A 26,012-nucleotide genomic window follows, 5' to 3' on the forward strand; every position below is an offset into this window, starting at 1 on the left:
AGTAATAAAAATGAATGAATGTTGAAAGACGCACAAATACGAAAAAACACACAAGACAGTTCTAACGCCAACGCAGGTTAAGACGATCGATGGGCGGTTCCTCGGGCACGAAAAGGGGGCGTGATTTCGTTGTGCGCATGCCTCGCGAACGTTTTGCCTAGGGGCCCACACAACCCATAATCCGTCCCTGCCCACAGGCCAAAAGCAGCTAAAGTCTCCTACGAACATAAAAAATGTATATAACTTATATAAGCTATACAAGTAAAATATAATTTTAATAAGCCTATAAAATATGTAAAGAATACATTTTTAGCAACTCCGAGTGCAATGCTGGGTAATACTATTTTTGTATTTCATTTGTTTTCATATTTTAATTTGTGTGTGTGTACTAATGTCGATATACAGTTTGTCTTTTCCGCAGCTCAGGAGAGAACTCCTATTGAAACAGCGTAGAATGGTAGAAGCCGTGCATAGGACGTAAAAGATTGATTCAGTTTATTTTGTATGAAATATAAGTTGAATTATAAAACATTTCTTAGGTATTGCGTGTAAAACGTTTAATTCTACTTTCAATTATACGGAATTCCCATATATAATGATTACAGTCATAAGTCTGAATGGTGAGTATTGGTTACCGAGATGCTTTCAGAGGGTGACCAGTAGAATATTACTTTTATATGCAAGAAAAAGCTGTATTACATAATTATGGATAGTATTTTACTCTTTATAGTTATTCTTGAAGGTCTGAATGGAGGAGTTTGAGATATTTAATGACCTCAGTTTTCTGGGCAGGAATCAGAAACTAATTTCCTTTTGATGTTGCCATTGACAGTTGACACCATTTTTTTAACGATTGCATTTTCAATATTTTTTTTGTATGAAAAACTATTCAAAAACATGTTTAAAGCTGTAATTTCTCAAATCATACACTATTTCTCATGCCCTTTGTGTAAAGCACTTTAATTAAGTAACCTTTGTGCATGAAAATGTGCTATATGAATAAACTTGACTAAATTACAAAGTCATATGTAATCATTTTTTATTGAACTGTTAATTTCTGAAGAATACATTGACATAAATCAGAACATGTACTTTCAGGATGAGGAAGGGACTGAAAAATTAGCCTTATACCTTAGGCTCACATCCTTGGAGGCTATTTTAACTGTCTGGCCGGCAGTCAGCCCATGGTACGAGAGAGCATACTCACAGCCAGGTAGTCCATAAGGTTACAATAAAACATGTTTGTGCAGTAGTGTTGTGCAGCCTATAGCTGGCCATAACTACTATGATGAAAGGACCAGAGCAGCCAAAGATTTCAAATGCTGTATTTTATTTAACGGCCTAACTGAACTATGCAAATACAACTCAAAACTATGTGTCATCTATGGTAATTTCTTTCTTTCTGTAAGGAAAAAAAACCAAAAACATTAGGCACACCACAGATACATTTTATGTGGCATTCAGAAAAGATGAACATCAGCTTGATTATTGTTAGGAGCTTTTCTTGGGTGATTTGTTTACATAAATACATTGGATTTCTCTAACAAAAAAATCAGCTCGCCCTTCCCAAACATCCAATTAATACTACAGGATTCTTTAACTTGTTAGAACTGCTCAGGGTCAGTACGAAATCACAAGGTGTAACACAAATTTACGTCTTGCAACAAGATAATGTAATACACAGGTGGAATTGGTTCAGTGAGTCTTATAGGCAAATCAGACAGAAGAGAAAGGCGTAACAATATTGATGTGGTAGCATCCTAGTGTATGTTGCTGAAAATGTATATTTAAAGCTTATTAACTGTAGCTAGGTTTCTGTAACTTTTGTGTAACCTTGGATATCACGATTTGGAGAAGGGATAATTCGGCATTGTAAGTTTTCACCAGGAAGCTTTTGACAGAAAAAATTGAGACTTTCTCAACGCACCCAAGTGCACCTTCTGACAATCAGTTTATTTCCCAATTTGACGTCACTCTCTCTATGTGCTCTTTGCCACCCTCTGCTGGCTCTTAGGCCACACAACATTTTCTTTTGGTTCACCTTTGACACCACAGACAATTGTCCACAAATGTATTTTATGCATGTAAGACATATCAAACATAATGGGTCAGAAGTAACATTCAAAAACATGCTGACATGTAGTATTTTAATGTAAAAATATGAATACTAATGGAGTGGTTGTGAAAAAAAAACATTTTCATTTACATGTATTCATAAAGAGAAAGAAAATAATATTTGCAATATTGAGATTTAAAACTGCAAACGTGTATGCTAACATGGTGAGTTTACTGTGCTTTCAACAGTCTTTACAATGAAAGTCAAATTACCACCATAATATACAGCCTGGTTTTAAAAATGCTTTAAATGGGTAATAGGAGATATGGTTCAAACTTGTTCTAACAAGCAAAGTAGGAAATGGAAAGAAACACAAGGTTTTTATATATAAGCTTAGTTTGTTACATGTTTGTTACAAAAAAAAAAAAATTGTTAGACAGTTTATACTGTTTAACATCCTCTCATTGTCTTCAATTTAAATACTACATACATCAAGCATAAACCACATGCTGTTTATGCCTTTTAAAATAATAATCAGGGCTTATATGGAAACAAAATATTTGGATAAAAAAAAATCAAATACTGAAATTAACAGACAAAAAGCTTTTCAAAATAGATCAGAATAGACATAAATATTTAGATTTTGTTTTACTTTAAATTTACAGTCATACTGTAATTTTCAGCAAAGTAAGTGCTTAAAAGGTAATAGATGGGACAAACTGCATACATTAAACAATGGGGGTAAACAACGATTTTTGTCAGTGTGTAATAATTTCTGAAATGTGTTTAAAAACTGCTTTGGTCTTACAAGTACCTTTAAATCAGATTGCATAGATGAAGCCAAGTGTCTTAAATAGTGCAACAAAGCAAACAAACGATTTGACTCATAGCAATGATGAGATGTGCCATAGTGTAGCTTTTTTTTTAATTCATGTACACACTGCAATCCAATCAGAATAGCAAGTCACGACACACAGATACTGGAAGAAACAGGTGTGGGGTGTGAAGGTACAGTGCCTTCACAGAAAGGTGTCTAGAACGAGCAGAAATGTGCATCACAAGGCTATGGGAAGAACGTTTTTTTTTTCCCTGTTAGCCCAGTGTGAAATATTTAACCATAAAAACAAAGGGGTATTTGTATAAAAATAAAAAACCTTGAAAAGAGGATGCAAAAAACAAAAAAGGGAAAGTAGAAATTTGGAAATGAACAGGGGAAAGTATTAAATGAACAGGGGAAAGTATTAACAGATTTTCCTGACTGGTACAGCAATCCTTCAAAGGATTTCAAATAAGATATAGCACTAAATAAGCTATTGTTATTTTTGTTATTTATACTCTATAATAGATGACACTAAATTACACAAACAAAGTATTGTCCTACCTTGAGGTCAACTACTACTCTTGTATTTTGGTGAGGAGATCTTTATTTAAACAGCAAAAGACTCCACATTAGTCTTTCAGACAAGTCACTGTGTCCTTTAAGGACATGACATCATGTGTAAGTGGCCCAGCCAAAATAAAATAAAAAAATAATAAACAATGGAAATACTAAACCAAGGCTTCTCCACACAAAATCCACATTCCTTTGGTCTTCCTGCTTTTATCGCTTCCTGAAATTGCCACATCAAAATTCATACACCCAAAAGACTCAGGGTGCTAGAACAGAAGCTCCTTTCAGAAAAGGGTCCAGATCAAACTGCAACTGAAATAAACATCAAGTTCTGGTAGATTCATGAGAAGTCGAGGGAACTGAGAGAAGCGTAAATCTGGGGATTACCATACACTAGCCTGCCCCTGATAGAGTAACAGCAAACATGGAGGAAGACGTGTGAAAGGCCGCCATTAAACACAAGTAACAGGACGTCCTAAGTTCTTACGTTTGTGCTGCATCAAACGATGCCCCCTGTTGCCAAAAGAAAAGCTGCTGAAATACCCAGAAAGACATGCAGCATCATAAACACACGAGTTCACCATGGTTACCTCAAACATAACAAGGCTGCAGTGCGGGAAGTAGCATGAGAGCACAAACCCACAGCGAAATGGGGCATCTCACTCCGGCATCCCACGCTCCGAAGTGGAGCTGAGGGTCATCACAGAGTAGAAGCACATGATCCAAGCATCAGTGCCACAAGCCCCATGCAGGCTGAGTACTAGAGAGCTGCTGAAGTTCCCCATCCAAAGTGCACACGTTACTCCAGCATCCCAATAATTCTGACAATTCTGTCACTTCATACGGCAGCTTTCTCTTCCTGTAGTAGTTCAAGAACCGCAGATGGTTCTTGCTTTTGAATTTCCAAATAGTTTTCTGTTTTAATGATATTACCATCATGGTGATTCTCTGGGGGGGTATAGCAATATGACTTGTTCTGGTGTGGGTCTTTTCAGGGAGGAAAATGTGTAGAGATTGTCCCACTCTTTAGGGACATCATTTCAAAAGGCTCAGTTTAAATCCACCACTTACAAATTGCATTGTTGTTTCATGACACCATTTCTCAATGGCTTTCAAGATAAGCAAAAGAGCAGTCACATGATCAACCATTAGCAAAAAAATCGGCACGGTGCTGGTGCTCATTCTGCCCACTAGGGGGCAGCAGCGTATCACATACCCTTGCCAATACCTCTGACGTGTTCCTCTAACAGGATATGAAGAGGAGGGGCTGTGCGATGCTTTCTGTGAATACATTACAGAACGTGCCCAGAGACCTAAGGCTCAGAAGTGGTGAAGTTTTAAAAGACGGAAGAAAAAAGCAAAAAAAAAAAAAATAAAAGGTGGAGAAAAGGAAGTCAATTTATTAGCGGAGCCCTTGGGATTTTTAAACTGCATGCCACCCTCTGGCAGCTGTTTCTCCAGCTGGGTCAGTAGGGTGTGGTGCCCTCCCACTCCACGAGGTACTGCACCTTTCCCTCGGCGGTGATTCGGCGAGCCAGCACCTGGTACCTCTCGCCGCAGGTGAGCCGCCCGGCTGCCCCAAAGTAGCTGGTAATGGAGGACTTGAGGTGGGACAGGGACGAGTCATCTTCGCTGATGCTCTCGAAGGTGTGGCTGTCGATGGCGCCGTCGAGTGCCTCGGGGGTGTCCTCGGACTCCAAGGCCCCCTGGCCCAGCTCGCTCTCGGCCGCGGCCTTCCTGCTGGCGAGCATGGCATAGCTAGAGGTACGTAGCTTCCTCTTCCTGCTGCCCACGTTCTTCCTGTTAAAGGGGAGGGAGAAGCCTGTTAGAGCCAAGGCAGATGTGACGGCCCTCACGCCGCCTCAGATCACACACCAGCCTCCACTGAAATTACGGTCGATTCTTTATTTTTAACATGCTGGCTGAAGTGTGCAGTTCAGGATGAGAGCTCTGCACAGCATGTGGTCAAGGTCACACACACACACACACACACACACACACACACACACAGTGTCGCCGCATGGGCCACTAATCACCACGCCTTGGGTTTGTCTACCCACCTTCCATCTCCACATTTCACACTGAACCTAACAACCGCTGCTCTGCTGTTTCTAGAGTGACGGATCGCAAAACCTTGGCATGGAGATTCCAAGCACAATTAAAACATGGAAATTATGAGAAACAGTGTGATGAAAGTCGCAGCATTTTGTGCTGCCGTACCGATAAAAATGGGTCCACCTGCACACACACACACACACACACACACACACACACAGATTGCTTTCTAATGGCAGGAACGAAGAACTGATTGGAGCCGCATCTGCTCTGAATTCTGCCAGCCCGAAAGGCATTCATTTCATGAAAATACAAAACCTGGAAAAATGACGTGATAAACTTCAGGCCTCTCATCTGAAACACTGTCTTGCCTTTCAAGAATTTCCATCTCATACCCCCCCAGCAGGGGGTGCCATGGGGCTTTCATCTAAAACAAGCACTGAATACCCCCGTGTTGGGAGTGCTAATTTGGGAGCTTATCAGAGCCCCCAGGCAGAGACACTTCTGTCATAATACTGGAACATAAAAGCAAACGGGGAAGGGGGGCTACTTTAAGTGGCCCGTTTGATCTGCTCCTTAGCGATGTCGCACAGCAGGGATGCTCCATCAGTTGCCATGGGACCGTGCCGTCCTCTGCTGGAATCTCGGCATCCACTCCCACCCCCCCGTACACCACCTCTCCAGAGCCGGGCGGGATAATGAGAGCACAGATCTAAAATAAAGCCTGAGAGGGGCGAGGTGAACGGGGGCCGGCTGCCCCAACTTGCGCGCTGCCCTTTAAATCCCCAGAGGAGGCTGCGAAGAGAGGCTGGGAGGTCGCGCAGGGAGGGGAAATGCAGGCACGCCGTAGAACGCCCCCCACCCCCCAAGACGGGGTCCTCATTACTGGGGAAAATGAAAAGCTTTCCTGGACTCCGGCATGTTCCGGTATGAATGGCTAAAAAAGCGTGAAAGGTTTACAGGAAGCTGGCATGCAGCTTGGAATCTGCACATGCTCAGTGCGCCCCTGACCTCAACCTCTTCCTCTCTCGCTCCTCTCTGTCATGTCCGGATTTTATACCTCATCTCATTTTCCACCCCGGAATAAAGAGGTCAATCAGTTTATGGGTGGGAGTCCAGCTGGCATCAGTGATATGAAAAGGTTTTTATTACCAGGATATTTGTCTGCGTATCAAAGACTGGCTAGAGTGCTTATGATTCTACTCCGTCACTGTGTACAGGCACTTTGTCAAGGAACCAGGAGTGCCGTGAAGGTAATGCCAGTTAAAACTGAAGCTCAACCCATCAGTAATGTTTAACTTGGCCACACTGCTAAATCTGCCATTTCATTTTCTTTGCATGCCTGGCATATCCTAATGCTAACAATCATGTAGCACGGCAGTAAGCATAACGTATCAAGTATCAAGTTTCCCCCTGTAGTTCAAAGTGATGCAGTCAGGCAACCTGGAGTCTAACCTGCCCACAGCGTGCGCACTTGGCCAGCAGTGGATTTCCCTCCCTCCCATAGTGGCTGACCAACCATAAACTGGAAAAGAGCTTCAAAGGTTGACAGAGAAGAATAGCAAAACACAGTAGTTTTATACTTGATAATTACAGTAGGGTTAGAATTGTGACAAGAAACATGTGTATATAGTTTTTAATTTAGTCAATACTAGTAATTGGAAGATGATTTACATAATTATCTTTACTATTTACTAAAATTGTTATATTCACTGTTTTCCTTATGAATTTCCTAAATATTTAAGAGACAGGATCCATATTCAAACCACAGTTTTAAAATAAATATTGCTGAAGAATACTAACGCTGATCATGCTAAAAAATATCTCTACCGCTAATAAGCATTAGGAAACTGACTCATCCGTCAGGCTTACAAAGACAGTATTCGCTGTAGGATCCAACTGCTGTCTGCATGTCTAATATCATGACCAATGAAAAGCCGGCTGTTATACGTAACAGCAAAAACCTGCGCATATAAGCTCAGAGTCGAAAAATGCAACAAATCCATAATCCCTGGTATCTCCCTGCACTTGCCATTTATGGTAGAGTCCCGCATTCATCTGTGCTAAACCGTTTTCACTGCCTTTGTGTGCCTGAGCAGAGGCACTGTCTGAAAGAGAAGCTTGGGGAACATCACCTCCTACAGCCAATGGCAACAGGTCTCCCATCTGCCAGGTTACCGATCTGGCGGAATACAACCCCAAGCAGCAGGACGCGTGGGCGGCTGGGGGGCTACTCTAGGGTCCTCAATTGAGGTGTCCCTTGAAATGCCTGCCCCCAAGTGAGCCACTCGTCTCATCGACAACGCAGCTTCTTAACAGCAGTGTTGGGCATTTCAGGTCCAGAAGTTACAAATCCAGACCAAGAGTTTGTTTCTACCAACAAGCTGAGTATAAAGAGTCACAAAGTACTCAAATGGTTGAGAGAAAATCTTGGTCTGTATTTGTAGCTTGTGGATCTGAAGTGCCCAACACTGCTTAAGAGACTGCCCAGTCACCAGTCAGGTGACATTTCAGTGACTTTAACTGGTCCGAACTGTGTTCATGTCTTCATGTGAGTAAGCACGAAAGTGAGACCCCACATCACCATTGGGGTACCCAAGACAAAGAGGAAAGTCCGTACCGGAAATCATAGGACACGCTTGTGGTGGCCGACCCGGAAGTGCTTGCTGCGTCTGTGGAGTCCAGGTCCAAACTGAAGGTCCGGCCAGAGCTAGTGCTGGAGAGATAAAAACAGTGGAGAAAGAAAATACAAATCAGACATGGCAGGTTTTCAGACCATGACAGGTTAAATCCCAAATCCATTCAGGCCCGTGTTTGAATTCCTCATCAGAGCGCCTGACTCCAAACTCGCCATCCCAGGTCATGAAGCCGCCGTGCTCGTGCTCTGCTGGCTTACACCAGAGCCGTGACCGTACTTAGAGAGACAACAGCGGTGCAAGACCGCCGCTCCTTTCTATCCCGCTATCTGCCGCTCGGCCGAAGCCGCCGTGCTCGTGCTCCGCTGGCTTACACCAGAGCCGTGACCGTACACAGAGAGACAACAGCGGTGCAAGACCGGCGCTCCTCTCTATCCCGCTATCTGCCGCTCGGCCGAAGCCGCTGATGCGAGCAGACTTCGGAGAGTCTGAATTTGGAGGAAATACGCCAAAGGCTCGGCAGGCAGAGACAAAGATTAATTCCAACCTGGTGCCCCCAGATGACCGTTCCTTCACTGACCGGCCATCTTGTTGGTTAGGGATTAGCCCTGGTTGGCAGCTGGTGCAGGAGATGCCCTCAGTGAGGCTGGCAGGGCAAGGGGTGCAGTTACTGCTCATTTCCCTTCACTTTCTTGGGCATCATTCCCCCCCCCCCCCCCCCCCGCCTCATCCTCAATCTCATTCCTCATGCTTTTTAATTGTTCCCGAAGCCAAATGTGGCCCCTTTTAATTATTCAGAGCGAAGCGTCTGAGCGTCGATAACCTTTACCGTGAGATATAATTAAACTACTTCAATTAGCACTCTGCTGAAAAACTGTTTTGACGGAATACGATTTTATGGTCTTTTCAGAGGGAATAAAAAATAGAAACACAAATCAAGGTGACGGCACGAGGGATGGCGTCTGACTTAATAAAAGCAAGGAAGGCTCCACTAATGTTTGTGCTGGTGTAACTGAAGCGTAGGGTATCAGTGTCCCCAGCAGACATCCCCAGTCCCTACATAGCGGCCAACAGCAACAGGTGGGAAACCTGCAGATTAATTAACGTTTAACAAAAAGACCATCCATCCGCCCCCCCATCCATCCTTTAACCACTCATCCTGGTCAGGGGGGAGTGGCCTGGAGCCTTTCCCAGGCAGCACAGGGCAGAAGGCCGGGGTCTGGGGTAAACCCTGGGCTGGATGCCAGTTAATGCCAAAACAAAGACAATGGAAACCTATTTATTAAATTGCGCCACTCTTTCCCATCACAGCCGTTCAGGAATTCCCGCAATGAAAGGCCTGCTGTTTTTTTTCCCCACTCGCAGAAAATCAGAATGCTAATCAAGCCAAACAAACAAGAAGAAAAATTATGCATCTCCAATGATAAGAACTTTATTTATCCACCCACCCCCCATATGGGAGCCAAGGGGGTCCAGATTCACGGCCGTCATGTGACTCTCGATGTTGCACCTCTACCCTTTTGAAATATTTATGGAAATGGTGGCCAGCCGCACCCCCACTGACCCGGCGCCCCCACCTCAAGACAGGGAGAGTATAGTCTTTAAAGTGCCTGCGACAAAGGCCAATAACAACTCTATAAATAAACGATGAGGTGCCGGCAGCCGGCTGGGGAGCCTAAGAAGGGGAGAATAATAGCTTTAGAACGGCCGAGTGGATCCAGCGACCCAGCGGTCCCACGCCTGTGGGTCTCAGTCATGTGACCCAACGACCCAACGGTCCCACGCCTGTGGGTCTCAGTCATGTGACCCAACGACCCAACGGTCCCACGCCTGTGGGTCTCAGTCATGTGACCCAGCGACCCAACGGTCCCACGCCTGTGGGTCTCAGTCATGTGACCCAACGGTCCCACGCCTGTGGGTTTCAGTCATGTGACCCAACGGTCCCACGCCTGTGGGTTTCAGTCATGTGACCCAGCGACCCAACGGTCCCACGCCTGTGGGTTTCAGTCATGTGACCCAGCAACCCAACGACCCAACGGACCCAAACCTGTGGGTCTCAGTCATGTGACCCAGCAACCCAACGGACCCACACCTGTGGGTCTCAGTCATGTGACCCAGCGACCCAACGGTCCCACGCCTATGGGTCTCAGTCATGTGACTCAGCGACCCAACGGACCCACACCTGTGGGTCTCAGTCATGTGACCCAGCGACCCAACGGACCCACACCTGTGGGTCTCAGTCATGTGACCCAGCGACCCAACGACCCAACGGACCCACACCTGTGGGTCTCAGTCATGTGACCCAGCGACCCAACGGTCCCACGCCTGTGGGTTTCAGTCATGTGACCCAGCGACCCAACGGTCCCACGCCTGTGGGTTTCAGTCATGTGACCTAACAGACCCACGCCTGTGGGTTTCAGTCATGTGACCCAAAGGTCCCACGCCTGTGGGTTTCAGTCATGTGACCCAACGGTCCCACGCCTGTGGGTTTCAGTCATGTGACCCAACGGACCCACGACTGTGGGTTTCAGTCATGTGACCTAACAGACCCACACCTGTGGGTTTCAGTCATGTGACCTAACAGACCCACACCTGTGGGTTTCAGTCATGTGACCTAACAGACCCACACCTGTGGATTTCAGTCATGTGACCCGTCATGCGACCCAACGGACCCACACCTGTGGATTTCAGTCATGTGACCTAACAGACCCACACCTGTGGATTTCAGTCATGTGACCCGTCATGCGACCCAACGGACCCATACCTGTGGATTTTAGTCATGTGACCCAATGGTCCAGTTCAGGCTCACCTGCTCATTAACCATTACTTGGTTACTTTGATACATCCAGGTTTTTTTTGAGCTATTTGTTTGTACACTTTGTTTACACTGTCATGGAAACAAAGCAAAATGAAAACCTGCAAAGTTTCTGTGCCAGCCCAGGCAAAGAACTGTATGAAACAGGTCTGAAGGCCAGTTCAGCTGCCTGGGAAGAGTTTATTTTTAAGGCAGTTTACTAGCTGGCAGAGTATGCAGAGGGTTAGGGCAGATGTCAATGCAGGACAGGATTTCAGATGAGTATTGACTTTTTGTCTACCATTCACAGCTTGGCAGATGTTGCCCGACACAAAGCACTATGCGTTCATGGCCTCTGCAGCTTTATTCTAATGCACCTGCTGTGCCTTCAAACCGCCTGAAAACCGACAACTGCTCCACTAATTAAAAGGGAATGTAGGAGCGGTCGATGGACTGGCCGCACACGAAAGGCGTACGAAGGCCTTGCGCCTGGGACAGGCTCCAGGTCCCACTACCGACCCTGAGCAGGATGGTCACATGATTAGATGGATGGATGGGTGACTGTAAGAATGGCAACCACCAGATACATCAGTATCCCAGCAAAAGAAAAAAAGCTAACAAAAACAGAATTTAAACTGGACCCATACAAGGAAATGAAGTATTAAAATATTAGATTTTTCTTAAAATCTCCTTCAACAAATATGCTAACTGTTTGATATTACACACTCTACTCATCTGCTGCAAAAAAGATACATAGATATGAAACTTCATGACCTGAAAGTTTAAAACACAAAAGAAGTACATTGTATTGCCTGCATGCTAAATAACACTAAACGTCTATAATCGCTGCCTCTGTTACAGCTCCTCTGGGACTCGATAGCGATCTGTTAACAATCAGCTAGCAATCCGCTAGCAATCCACTTTTCACCAAACCAGGAGACACTGCGATTAAAGCAGAAATGTTACCTCTTTAGGCTCTGCAGCTCGTCCAGCGTGAAGTCGAAGATGCTGGCCATGTGATGGTTGGAGCTCCAGGAAGACGTCAGATCATTCTTCATGGACAGGGACAGGGAGACAGACAGACGGACACAGTGTTTGAAAGTGCTCAGGCACTTCCAGGTGTGTCACCACGCTCAGCCTGCCTGGGTTCTGATGGACTCGTTAAAATCGGACAGACCCGTAGATTAGAGGGCATGCTGGAGGGCTGCTTACACACTATAAATAAAATAAAATCAAATAGAAATAGAAGCTGGTGGGGCACAATGTCACCAAGGGCAGACAGCAAAACATGACCCGTCTGTGGACCGAAAGCACTGGTGTCATTGGCAAGGGCGACAGGCAGAGGGCGCTATAAGGAAAGGCGCAGGCAGTCAGGCTTGCAGGTATAGCAGACACATGACGCCATGGGGAGCAGAGGAGGAGGAGGGGAGGAGAGGAGGGAAGGAGGCCCAGCAGACAGACAGCACAGCGAGAGGGGGGGGGGGCTCACGTTGGGGATGGCATCCTCCAGCAGCCACTTGGATCTCTTCTTCTTCTTCTTCTTCCTCCTCCTCTTCTGAGGCAAGAACTCTCGTGGCACCGTGCTGCCCCGCAGGGAGGAGACGGACAGCCTGAGACGCTTTGACCGGGGTGTCACCTCATCACTGCCAACCCCCCACCCTCTGACCTCCAACCAAGCCGCGCGCTTCCTCTACTCCGAACGCTCCCCCGCTTCCGTGCACCTGGTTTAACGCTCTGCCACCGGATACGCCAGCAGAGGCATCTATGTTTTATGCTCAACAGCACCCCCTACTGGGGGTCACCCCATATGCTCAATAACCATCGTCACGTTTGGGTGATGGCCAGATAAATGCCAAAAAAGCGAGGGGAATGTGGAGACTGTGGCCGACACCCATGTGGGTTTCTCAGGGGGTGCTCGGGCTTGGAAGCCGACGTGATGATGAGAGATCAGTGAGCAGTCTGCCGTTCCTGTGACAACGTTGGCCGGCTTAAATGGTGCAATGAGTATTTTTATTGCACTACAGTATGTTTGTCTATGCTTTAAGTACTTGCTGCCATATGCACAATAATTTCCCGATGGGATCAATAAAGTTCATTTAATCTAATCTGTCACCCCCTTATGCTGGCATCCTTACAGCGGTGCAGACGGTCAACTGAGATGGAGCTCTGGCCAGGGAACACACAGCCTGGAGTGGAAACTATGTCATTCTTACAAGATCGAAGATTATAAAAATACCCAAGTCTGTGACACTGTAAAGCGGTAATTGTTTTCTTTCTGCCAGACCTTGAGCATACGCGACTGATCCCTACTCCCGAAAGACTGGCCTTACCTGTTCTTGCCGCGGCTGCTCTTGTGCCCCTCCCATGCCTCACCGCCAGGCACCCTCTCGGGGAAGAGCTTCGAGGGGGGGTTGGGGGGAACGCGCGTCCGCAGACGGAAGATGCATTTCCTTTTTTTGATCTCCTTCCCGCAGAGAAACCTACGAGATTTCAGACGGCATAAACCTACGTACCGACTTACGGGAAAACCGGGAGATCCTGCCACCCCACATCCGAACCAGAAGGTTCTGGAAGAAAAAGGCACTCCAGAACACACATGTAGGGGCTGGGAATATGTGCGGCAGCCTGTTATCGTAATGGCCCCGCAGGCACCATTAGGGCCACCAATGTAATGCGATGTGTTTCAAGCATCTCACCGCCTCGGGGTCCAGATTTATCTTACTTGCTTTTATAGTTGTTGAGAGCATCAAGGAGGTGCTGGGTCCTCTCAGTCACTGGAGTATTGGAAAGCTGAAAGGGGGGGGGGGCAAAAAAAACCTTAGAGGGAGGGAGGCAGGCGGCCTGCCAGCTGACGCAGGGCTGTCACCCGCATTGCTCTCCGTTACACTGGGCCTTCCAGTCGGGCCGCAGCGGGCATTAAAACGGGCCACTGACATGCTTGGTGTGACGAGCTACAGGCCCGTACAGCCCCTTAAAGGGCCCGACCACATGGAGACGACCCCAGAGGGGATACAACTGACAGGAAGAGGAGCTGCAGCATGCGTGACTTTCATTATAAATACGAAAAACTGCCCACTCAGACGTGAATGTATATTACAGTGCAGTGTGGGGAAAGCAGGCAGAACACTGTCAGATTTAAATTTAATTTAAGCTTAAATTCTAGAATCAACGGAAGGAAAACAGTTGGAAGTCATAAAAGATGGTTTGGTCCCCTAAATTGTTCCTGAGTTTCATTTTCATTTGTATATTTTTACGGTAATCCATCAATGAGTCGCGCCAACCTTGCCCAATTGGAAATGCTCCCAGTTGGTGGAGACGAAGCCGAGGATCTCCTCCAGCTCAAAGTACTTCTTCTTACTCTGGACGCCCAGGTTGTAGAGGGCAAGGTGCACCACGTCCACCCTGGGGAAATCAGGGGTGTCACCATCAGAGAATCGGCCAAATGAAAGCGGCCTTCCGGAAAGCTCCACAGCGGAGGGCAGCCTCACATCAGACGTTTGTTAAATGGAGCCTTTTCTGGGCCTTCAGGCCACCCCCCCCCCCCCCACAGGTAACTCTGGTGTTATGCCTGAAAATACTGCCTGCTTACCAGTGCAGTGAGGAAACATGTTTTCAATTGAATTCTGACAGGATGGAAAACCGTGATAATGAGCAGGATCCGATTAATATGATTATTAGCTTTACACCTGACTTGATACCCAAAAGCTCCAACTGCTTCCACGACACTTCAGGCTGATTAGTAACATTTTTATACATAAAAACAAAAAACCATCCAAGCGGCGGATGTGCATAAGTTGTTCAATTACGCGTTTCCAGTAGATTCGTATATTTCACACTTTATTATTTTGTTATTAGTGCTGAAGGAAACAGTCTGTGAGCAGATATTAATGTAATAATTCCTATTAAGGCCCACATGGTAGAAAGGATTTAGAAGTAAGCAGCAAACTGAAGGAATAATGCTATTTCTTTGTGTTTCTCTGACAGAGCTAGAAAAATAATATGAATGAACCATGAACCACCATCTACTGTTCACCAATCCGGGTGCTGGCCATTAAGGCACAGACAGAGAGGCCACGTCATGGACGCAGGCTACATGTTGGGAGCGTAGAGGCGGCCGCTCACCATCTCAGGGCCAGGCGCTTGATGTACTCCACCCCTTTATTGCACACTGCACAGATGAACAAGTAAAACCTGGAAGAAAAATGGAGGAAAATGGAGAGCAAAAAAGAAAATGTGGTGACTGAGCATTTAGGAGCTGCCCTGCTCTAAGCCACTTTTATAAAACCCTGACAGGAAGTGCAGAGACCCTCCTTCATAACCCCCCCTTTCAAAAATGCCCCCGAGCGCATTCTCGGAAATTAAGCAGAAAGTGACGCTTTGTCTCTGATGTCTAACGCTTCCTCTCATCGACTGAAGACACAGGATCTTTAGCCTAAAGCTCAGTCTTGTTACACAAAAAAAATCCTACCTCAGCTGTCCAGAGGAAAAAACACAGAACAGCCACTAAAGCTGCCTTTTCTCATCCTCTGCAAGATATTTTTTCTAATACACAATAGTTTACTTTGAATAGCTCTAATGGAACTTGTATGGATAGCAGAGGGACAAAAATAGCTGAGGCTGCAGGTGACGTTGATGCCTCGATGGCTGCTGAATGGTTGCTGCCTCGATGGCTGCTGAATGGTTGCTGCCTCGATGGCTGCTGAATGGTTGCTGCCTCGATGGCTGCTGAATGGTTGCTGCCTCGATGGCTGCTGAATGGTTGCTGCCTCGATGGCTGCTGAATGGTTGCTGCCTCGATGGCTGCTGAATGGTTGCTGCCTCGATGGCTGCTGAATGGTTGCTGCCTCGATGGCTGCTGAATGGTTGCTGCCTCGATGGCTGCTGAATGGTTGCTGCCTCGATGGCTGCTGTATGGTTGCTGCCTCGATGGCTGCTGAATGGTTGCTGCCTCGATGGCTGCTGAATGGTTGCTGCCTCGATGGCTGCTGAATGGTTGCTGCCTCGATGGCTGCTGAATGGTTGCTGCCTCGATGGCTGCTGAATGGTTGCTGCCTCGATGGCTGCTGAATGGTTGATGCCTCGATGGCTGCTGAATGGTTGGGGTTGCCTGTTCGTTCCCCCAGCCTCGCCTCTCACATACCTGTCTCCGAACATCATGGACTCCTGCAGACACTGGATGCAGGCCTCGTGAAACCACTGCTGACACCGGAAGCACTGCAGCATCTTCAGGTACCACCTGGGCAGAGCACATAGCCGGGGTCAGATACTATGGAGTTCCTGCTGCTGGGCCCGTAAGGTTGTGGGTTCGAAGCACCAGCCTGTCACATGTCCTTTTTAACTATCTGACTCACACCCTTTTTAATATTTGACCGCTGTGTCATAACAAATGTAGATTACTCCTAAAATTCCATATTCAGCCATCACATACTTCCAAACACCTCACCATGTTGGGGTTTAAGTGCACTAATTGGCCTGCAGAGCCCACAGCCATGTGAATCACATGACCACTGAAGCATTAGGGTCTCAGGGCAAATTCACTGACTGACACTCAAGTCCCGCCTATCAACCTGCCAATCCCACTGGCGCTGAAGGATGTGGGTATGAGGGCATACTATGAACACGGCCCTGACCACTGAGAAACTCCTATACTGTCTGTAGCTCCTCGACATGGTTCTCGCCTTTGGTGAGCGTGCGCATGGAGTCACTGCAGCATGTTGGTGCTGCAGAGGCTTTATGCTATTAAAGACTCGCATACCGGAACAGAGGGACAGCAGTGGGCAGAAACAGTTACAACTGATAGCGGATTTACTGCAACTAAGAGCCGTGCGTCCATGAATTTCTTACACTGTGAACATTAATTTGTTGTTTATTTTTCTTAGTTAACTGAAACATTCCTTTTTTGCAAATAAAAAGGGCAATTTAGTAAATCACATGCAGAATGAAGAGCAGCTTTTTAAAATACAAATTTAAGCAAGATATCTTAAAACATCTACAGATCAATACTCAACACTGATGATCCCAGGTAGGGTTGCAAAATTTTGGGAATTTTCTGTTAATTCTCAAATATTCCTGGTACTTCCCACTTGGAATATTTCCAAAATTCCCCAGCTTAACTTCCCATGGAATGGGAATTTCCCATGGAAATTTACTGCCCCTTTGTAACCCTAGTCCCAGGTAAGCCTGGAAATTACTCTGCTAGAATATCTAGTAGTATAAATATGCAACATATGTGTGTCACTACAGATAATGGGGGCAGCGTGTGGCTCAGTGGGCTAAGCCTCTGTGCCTGTGATCAGAAGGTCGCCGGTTCGGCCTTGACGTGTCGGCGGGTCCTTGAGCGAGGCCCTTAACCGACGGCTCCCAAGCTGCCACAACAGGTGGCTGCCCTAACCCTAACCCCACGGAGGGCAAGTTGGGGGAGGTGTGAAGCGAATTTCCCCCCAGGGATCAATAACGTATCACTAAAGGCTGCATTTTCCTTAGTAGACAGCAGCACATTATTCAACATGCAGAGAGCAAATAAGATAAATCAATTCATAGGTTGATGAACAAACGTACATTTAGATGTTCATGTTGATGTTGATGTTCAACACCAGCACGTCTATTTGCTAATTTTCTGATAAACGAAAACAGTGAAAAGAAAATGCATTTATTAGTGTTGCCGTTTTTGATTTTTTTTTCTTTCCAATTCAATGGAGTGTCTCCAAGTAGAAACATGACAATATATAGCATAAGGGACACAGTGAAAGCACCAGAAATAAGAAAGACGGACAGTGGTGGGGAAGTAAGTGGCAGGTCTGTAGGTGCACAGCAGGAGGCCAGGAGTGGACAGGTGTCCAGTAGAAAGAACACTTACTCCCCAGGTCCCCCACAGTAGCAGTAACACTGCTGGTGATTGGTCCTGTGCAGCGAGTCCCACTCCAGCTCGCCTGGGTTATAGGTCAACACCTGCTTCATCGCCTGGAGAGCTTTGGCTATGGGACCCTTTTTCAGAGCGCCCCCTTTCTGCAGGGTAGGGAAAAAAACATTCAACTTCATGATGACATCCCTTCCAGAAGTCACCCTAATGAATGGCTATGGATAATTCCTGTATTGAATTCACCTTATGCAGCCAGAATCTGCGGCAGAAGTGTCTCCTGTGCAGAGCAGGATGTTTTTATGCAGAAGTGCCGAGCATGAACACTCACCCGCACGGCCAAGGCAAAGATGCATTTCCTGCAGAACCAGGGTGACGAATCCAGTGGGCTCTCTACCCGCGGCAGATGGCACTGCTGGTGGTATCCTGGCAGGAGCGGAGACGGTGAACGGTGGCCACTCAGACCCACTTCCCCAGTCTAGCTGCCACTTCAGCCTTATAATAATTAATTACACCCACACATGTCACCCAGGCTCATTTTTCTTTATTTATTCTCCAGTCTGCTGGGAGACTGAGCAACACGAATGTTATTTTATTCTTCTGTATGTCAAAAAGGTACCAACTTCTGTATTGCAAATCCAGGGATACCTTTCTTAACTGGCCAGGTCTGCGGATTTCTCATTCCCGTGTTAAAAGTCTCCCAAGCTAAACTTGCAGACGATCCGCATTTAACAAACCCAGGGCATTCACCTGTCAAACTGGGCTCCAGCTTTAAGACACATGCATTCTACATGGAACAGACTCTCCGTTACTGCGGCGTGGCATTTTCCGTGGACAGTGCTCCGTGAAATGGAGATGCACGATCACGAAAACGCACTTCAGGTATTCTGTTTTTTAATAAGGTCACGGGTGCCACTGAGTCGCCCCCACAGGTCCGTAAGGAGCCGGAACTTGTGCCACCGGGCGTTTTGCCGAATCCTACTGAACACAAACCTGTAGCCAAAATCGAGAAATCAACCTACCTATGCCACACTTGCCGCAGATGAGGATCTTGTTGTCGGACATCAGCACCATACCAGAACACACATAACACTTGGGTTCCTCCCCCGGAACACCAGCTGAGCAACGGGCACAAATGGAGAAAGTTCATGTTAGATTTACACAAAGATCACAAGACGCCTCAAGCCCAACTCTTGAACATCCTGCTATTGTGCAATTCTGATGTAGCCTCCACACTCTCCTGAGAGTCAAGGCCAGTTCAAATACCCCCCACGTCTAACCATGACAAGAGCACATTAAAGCATTTGGTTCGGTTGACATGATTACTGGTTAGGCACCCAGTGATCCAAACTATTAAACTTCCATCATTCTAGGGCTATTTCATCAATAACACCACAAATCAAAGAGCGTGGATGAATGAAGCAAGTCCTGTAGGTAAGAGTCCTCTTTGCCCCAGTAATCTTCCACACATTATTTGTCTCCAGGCAAAAATCAAAACAAACATTTTTTCTTCATTTTGACCTTTTCTAAATTCATTTTTAAATTCCACCCTGTAAAGAAGGGAAGAAAATTGCATGATTTCTCCAGCTTGATGATATTCATAAATAAAAAAAACAGACAGTTCCTGCAAAGCAATAATCTCAAACATCAATTTTTAATTTAGGTGTCCAGGCTGCCGTGAACCAGCTCCCCTAATTGTGTGCAGAATCAGGCCGGTCTTTCATGCCACCTATAAACCATGTCTAATTTTCACGTGAAGGAACAAACTACGCTGCTGACAGCTATAACAATCCATATACCTTTCTAATAACACACAGAGGCACACTTTTAGTGCTCCTGCCAGCTGATGCATACATACAATCAGGCATTTGGGGGGTTTATTCCTGGCTAGTTCCCAACCATCCATTTTTGGTAACTGCTTATTTAAACAGCCTTAAAAAAAAGTCTGCGTGCTTTTCTCAGGAAACACGCTCACACTGGGACACACAGACACACTATGGGAAATGCATTCACCAGTTTACCAGAAGTGGATTGTGTAAGGAGAGCCAGCCATGGCTCGAGAGCAGAAATGCCATACTCAGCAAGCACACTGCTAGAACCAGATCCAAGACGAAAAACAATAAGGACTCAGCACCACTAATGTCTGAAACTCCACACTGCAGAGTGGCGCAGACTGTGAATATGACTTAGCTTATTCGTCTTCATCATTTTGCCCTCTCTCAAGAATAACAAAAATAATCCTCGTTACAAAAAATGTAAGTGTGTTTTACAAACCCTGTCAAATTACACATATCCAGACAATCAAGCAAATAAAACTCACTTTTAGAATGTACAAACATACCCAAAGGTTTTATATGTTTATCGTTAAGGGGAGGGGATTTGTCTTCAATGAGTGAACTAGACTAAGCCAGTCATAGGGGGTGGGAGGGTGATCTGGTGAGGGTGTATCTGGACTAATGTTTCTTATATGTTAATATTATACGATTCATTTAGTTCTGAGAATTTTCCATGGACGTCCCAAGGAATCGCATCCGCCCCCTGAGAAGTTATTATTTATTATTATTATTATTATTATTTTATTGTTGGGGATTTTATTGTGAGGTTACCTGCATAACTTAACTTAATTCAAGATGGGCCACCACAAAAAATACACGATAAATATTAACCACAGAGTTGTGCGACTCTATCCATCCTACAGCTGCCTATTCCTGTCAGGGTCACAGGGGTAGGAAGGCCACAAGTTAGCGGTACACTGTGGACATGAGGCCGGTTCATAACAATGCACAAACACGCTCAGGCTCACGCAACAGCCTCCGGAGTGCCCTGAGGAAACGTGCACCTGACAGGGAGGTCACACAAAAGCCACTCGCATACAGCAGGCAGGATCCACACTGCCAAACCTGGCAGGTTGAGGTGACAGTGCTACACATGAGCCACTGTGGCACCCTTGTTGTGTGAATCCTGGGAGAGCAATTACATGACACATCACAGTCAAAGTGAGGACAAGATAATCTGGCAACCATTTGTTCCAAAAACCTGCACAAATAAAGCTGAACTCTTCAAGAACAACGTACTGCATATTTCACAGGTGACATGTTTGTTGACACAGTGCTCAATATCTTACTGCAAGCGTCATTAAAACTTAATTTATTTAAAATACCTTTAAGCTATTCTGATGTCACACAAAAGAGGAAGGACAGCCCTGTGAAAACACTACCAATAATATCTGAACAGGTGGACTGCAACTAGGGCTAAAATTGAATTATATAGCTTCAAAAGAGAAACTAAAATAATAAATCTGGGAAGGAAAAATTCACAGAGTGAAGGAAAGTAATCAATGAGAGAGAGAGAAAGATCTCACCACAATGTCACACCTACTCACCATGCTGAATGTCCTTCCACAGAACCCAGAATTTGGAGTTGTCTTCAAAGGTGACAAAGCAGCTCTGTTTGGAAGCACTTACCTATGGTGATGAAGAAAGTAAGCATGATATGATACAACATACTCTGATAGCCAATATTACCATCCAGATTAACAGTGCCACACACCTTAAAGCACTGGGCCACAGAACATTTTCATCGGGTCATAGTTTGTGTAGTTAAAATGAATTTTATCTGAAAAATTTTGTAATATCAGACTTTTGTGGTTGCGAATGCTGCGGAATGTCATCCTGGAATTTTTTATTTTTCTTACTTTACTACCAGCTACATATTTTGGTATAATAAACAATGGATAAACACAAACATAATACAATAAATACAAACAAAAAACTTGGAGTCATGACTGAGGAATAATGTGGGTTCTGAAGCTAAACCAGTTGCCTTAAAGCTGAAGCTGAACCACTGCCTTAAAGAAACTACAACAATAAAACAGAACACGATAATACAGCAGAACCATTCCCATTGTTCCCTCTCATGCAGAGATTTGCTAGCTGCAATGCCAATAATATACTGAAGGAGGCAGTATGGAGGTTTGTCTTCCATGTACTGGAAGGTCATTATGAGTCAAAATTGTTTAAAAACATGCCCAAGAAAGCACAAGGTTAACATATCCAACACTAATAAGCCAGCTCTTAAGCATCTGGAATAGGATGCTCAAAAATGTTGCAAAGTGCACTTGTAATATAAAACAAAACCAAGGACTCTAGCCAATTCTCCTTTGAACAAGTGTTTAACTTACAGTGAAAAACGAAACATTTGTTTATAACACTTTTCTGCCCTCAATTCAGAGTTAGTTAATAGTATTTGCGTGATTTACGATCTCAGGTCTTTTCCAGCTGTTACAAACAAACAATAAATCAGAAATAGCAAACTAACTTCTTAAGTTTTTCAGTAACAAAATACTAAATTGGGGATAGTTTTCCAGCACAACATCAAACGTTGACTTGAACACATTGAGTCCGTAGATGGCTCACTCTCACGATCTTGCCCAGGTAGTACAAGCCGTCGGACCATCGGCACAGGACGTACTGCCCCTCAGTCAGGCTTTTCTCCAGTTCCATGTAGTTCCTGGCCCTGTTCTGGGGTAACTGCTTAGGCTCCAGCTGCTCGTGTCCTGCAGAGCAGTACATATCCCTGTAGGACTCCAACATACTGATGTCCATTCACACCTTCACTTCCTGATGCAGCAAAAAAAAAGAAGGATTTAGTATGAAGAAGCTTAACCATCGAGCCCTATCAAGTCTCCTGCAACACCAAGGTATGAAATGTACATACCAGAAAGTAGTTTGTAGGAAACCAGAAACCAAAACAGATAGAGATAGCATTCTTTTAAATCCACCTATAACTTACTTTTCAAAGAGCAGCACCATAGCATGTCACAAATAAATAAATAAATAAATAAATAAATAAATAAATAAGAAGAAGAAGAAATGGTAACACTTTGACAAACAAAAAATTCAATATTATATTACTTATACATTAAGTATAAATTAAGTGTTAGTTATAAACTGATCACATGTTTGTTCATCGTTAATGAATTGTGACGCGTCATTTATCCCAAGCAGTTACAATATTTGTTACTATATCTGTTAATTCTGTAAATCTGAGTGAACTACTGAAGGAAAAGGTAAAGAATAACACAAGTTAAATATTAATGTCATATTTGTTCATCATGAATCGAGATGCATCTTTCATCTCAAGCAGTGACTATATTTGTTCATGATTTGTATATAGTAACTGAATTACTACTATTTGTGTCCGCTAAAGTAGTACTACCAAAAAAACCTTGTATTTGTGTGATTATTCAACAGGCTATTTCTGAACAATTAGATATTACTTAGCAGGAATCGAATGATTAAGAGAAACTGTTAAAGTGTTTATTAAAAAAACATTTTGTCTAATTTAAGAGAAACAGTAATAAACCGCAGGAGCCAAGCTCTCACCTATTGTATGCAAAACGAGACAGATGTCGCGTTAAAGGCAGGATGTGTAAAACATTTCTATTCTTTCATTTAAAAAAAAAAAAAGAAACTGATTCACCAGTTGAATCATGTCTTCACAAACTCTGACCACAATTTAACTGCAGGCAGGAGCCAGCTTTGCAAAAGTAACGATAAATTACTCAAATGGAAAGAAATCCTAACCGCTGGGGCTACAGGGGATAGAATGCACACTTTAAAAAAGACATCTTTCATACTCCAAACCATATTATTAATGTTTATTACCTACAACTTGACAGCTACAACTCATACGTTCAAATATTATAAAAGATCCACGCATTTCAAGAGCTCCGCCCGAATTATCCGTACCGTCTCTGTCAGCCTCTTTACCAGAAGGTTTCGCTCAGACCCGGCACAAGGAAAACAGAATTACTTGTAAACCTCACTTTAACTTAAAATGATTATACACTTATACTGTACTTGCATGCAAGCACGTCGTGAAGGGCGCGTTTCTGAAGCTGCGATACAGCATTAGGCAACTGCAAACTGAATCAAAGTGAACATAAAACCATGGCATTTTAACATTATAATTATCATGATTAGTTAAGATTACAAGCCAGGTTTTCATGGAAAGATATGCATGATGATATTAGCTGCACTAACCCTGTTTGTCTTCACTAGAAGCGCTGGCACCGGAGAACAGGGCAGCCAGATAACCGGAGGACTAACAAAGTTTTCTTGTCACAAAGTTTAAAAAAAAATTGCCTAATAAGGGGGCTGAGAGCACACCAACACCACCGGAGCTGCGGGCATTTCCAACGCGAAAGTACGAGTCTGGCAAACCGTGATTTACTGCATCAATGCCGCTATCAATGGGGGGAAAGGCGTGAATCAGAGAGCCAGCCCGCATTTCAATGATCAGGCAGCCCGCTAACTAGTAGCCAGCTGCGGGCGGTGCGCGGTTCACCTAAGCTAAGCGGTCCGCTAGCACGCCGGCAAACTGCTAGCCGACTACTCCCCGAGCAGAGCTAAACTCGGCGCAAACATGCGAAAGACCAGCTCGCTGATAACCGAGCGTTTTGCTAAAACATCCAGTCCATCAGCCGCATGCGACAGGAGCGAAAGGCTCCACGGAGTTACTCGCCGAGAGGAGTCACCCTCCGGAGCGGGACGGCTGGCTTTAACACGCCGGGTTTTGTCACTCAGCTTACCGATGCGATTAGCCTCTGATGCGGAGGAAAAGAGACGCGAAGATCGCCTTTAATCTTGTTGCATAATGTCCCATTAATTGTACTCGTAGCTAGCTATCTAGTGGTGTAGAGGCAAAGTTTCAGACTGTGCAAGTCGCCATTTTTTTACTTTTTCCCGCGAATCATTTACGTTTTGCTTATGTAATTAACATAGCCCCATCATCACCATCATCATCATCATCACCATCATCATCCAGGAAGTCAGAACTTTCCCTGAACTAACTGTACAATCACACACCAGTGGAGATTGCAACTAAAAAAATTATAACTCATATATATCTAAAATTATGTCTGATTACAGGTGGTTAGCTGTGATTGATACTTCCTGCCGTTTTGCTGAGAAAGATTTTTTATAACGAAGACTAATACATTAACACCACCAAGGGAACTGTAATTCATATTCAAAATTGAAAATGAACTGCAGTTATTGATGACAATGTATTTTGTGTACGTTTCGTAACATAGTTTCGGCTATTTGTAATGGTGACAATCACATCCCCGGTGTTTTATGCTTAATTTAATTTTTGTACTTGTTCATACTTATATGTGACTCATGCATGTCACTTATATGTATGTATGTGTGTGAATAACTTGTTTCGTTTTACCACAATGAGATTCCTGGTGCATCATAAACAAATTCTACGTGGATTCAGCTTCAGTAGTTTTACTGTCTATGAGCAGTGAACCCACAATTCAGCGTTTCCAAAGCAGACATAAATTTGCTAAAGATCGAAGTACCGTTATGTGCAATTAATTTCAATGTCAGGTTTTGTGCAGTTATAATGTAAGCAATTTCCTTCGGGATTAATAAAGTTTTCTGATTCTGATTTCTTAGAAGGACGTTTAGAATCGCTCTCCTCTAAAAAGACATGCAAACTACAGTATATACAGGCTCATTTATATTTAAAAACTGTAAAATTAAAACTTAAATACAACTGTGGAAATTAGTTCAAAATTGCTGTTTGGTCACTGTTATTTTGGAGATAAACCCCATAATTGGATAAGAACAGTTATTCTATTTTATCAGTATCTGCATTGAAAGTAATTTCGTAAGAGTTTTTAAGAGCAATCCAAATGACAAAAACAGCAAATATTTTCTTTTCCTTTTCCTTTACAGAATTTTCCTCAGCTGCAATATGTTTTATTCTTAGTAAAAGAAAAAAAAACAACCTTGTGATACAAAGTTATAATTATCTGGAAATATTACAAGATGTCAATATTGTAATGCATCGAAGAAGCTTTCATGTAATTTTTAGTATAAGATAAAACTCCTTTCGTGTAGCACCACGGCTCACATTTCTCTATTTCTTCCCTGTCTACCCACCAGTTTAAATATGGGGTGTTTAGGTGGCCTGATTGTGGCCCCAGTATAAGCCTGTAATGTAAGTCTAAGTGCAATGACAGTACTAGTCTGAGTTCCTTCTTACCAGCTGTTGTCGTGTCCAGGATGTGATGTGTATCCTATATGGCACGAGATTACCACAAGGCTGGATGAACATGGACTGCTATATAAACCTTCTTTGCCCTTGTTGCACACATCTAAACATGTGTGCAATATTTCCATGAATCCATATCCTAAATAAAACCGTAACAT

General features: G+C 44.4%; 1 protein-coding gene across 4 annotated transcripts; it reads right to left on the minus strand.

Moving 5' to 3' along the window:
• Positions 1–1,022: 1,022 nt before the first annotated feature.
• On the minus strand, positions 1,023–24,549 carry phf19 (PHD finger protein 19). Of its 4 annotated transcripts, none has more exons than XM_023834477.2 (15): positions 24,380–24,549; positions 22,203–22,406; positions 21,170–21,251; positions 18,810–18,905; positions 18,119–18,213; positions 17,788–17,936; positions 16,072–16,167; positions 15,054–15,122; positions 14,213–14,333; positions 13,654–13,721; positions 13,262–13,411; positions 12,421–12,514; positions 11,898–11,983; positions 8,122–8,217; positions 1,023–5,246 (listed from the first exon to the last, which is right to left on the minus strand). In XM_023834477.2, exons 2-15 carry the CDS (start codon positions 22,389–22,391, stop codon positions 4,913–4,915), a joined length of 1,725 nt encoding a protein of 574 aa, XP_023690245.1. In that variant the 5' UTR covers positions 22,392–22,406; positions 24,380–24,549; the 3' UTR covers positions 1,023–4,912. The 4 variants fall into 4 exon arrangements, with proteins under 4 accessions (XP_023690245.1, XP_023690246.1, XP_072559153.1 ...); XM_023834478.2 differs by lacking the exon at positions 24,380–24,549 and adding an exon at positions 23,832–24,234; XM_072703052.1 differs by lacking the exon at positions 24,380–24,549 and adding an exon at positions 23,172–23,250.
• Positions 24,550–26,012: the final 1,463 nt, after the last annotated feature.

Source organism: Paramormyrops kingsleyae, chromosome 2 (genome assembly GCF_048594095.1).
Source record: "Paramormyrops kingsleyae isolate MSU_618 chromosome 2, PKINGS_0.4, whole genome shotgun sequence".
Lineage (NCBI taxonomy): Eukaryota > Metazoa > Chordata > Actinopteri > Osteoglossiformes > Mormyridae > Paramormyrops > Paramormyrops kingsleyae.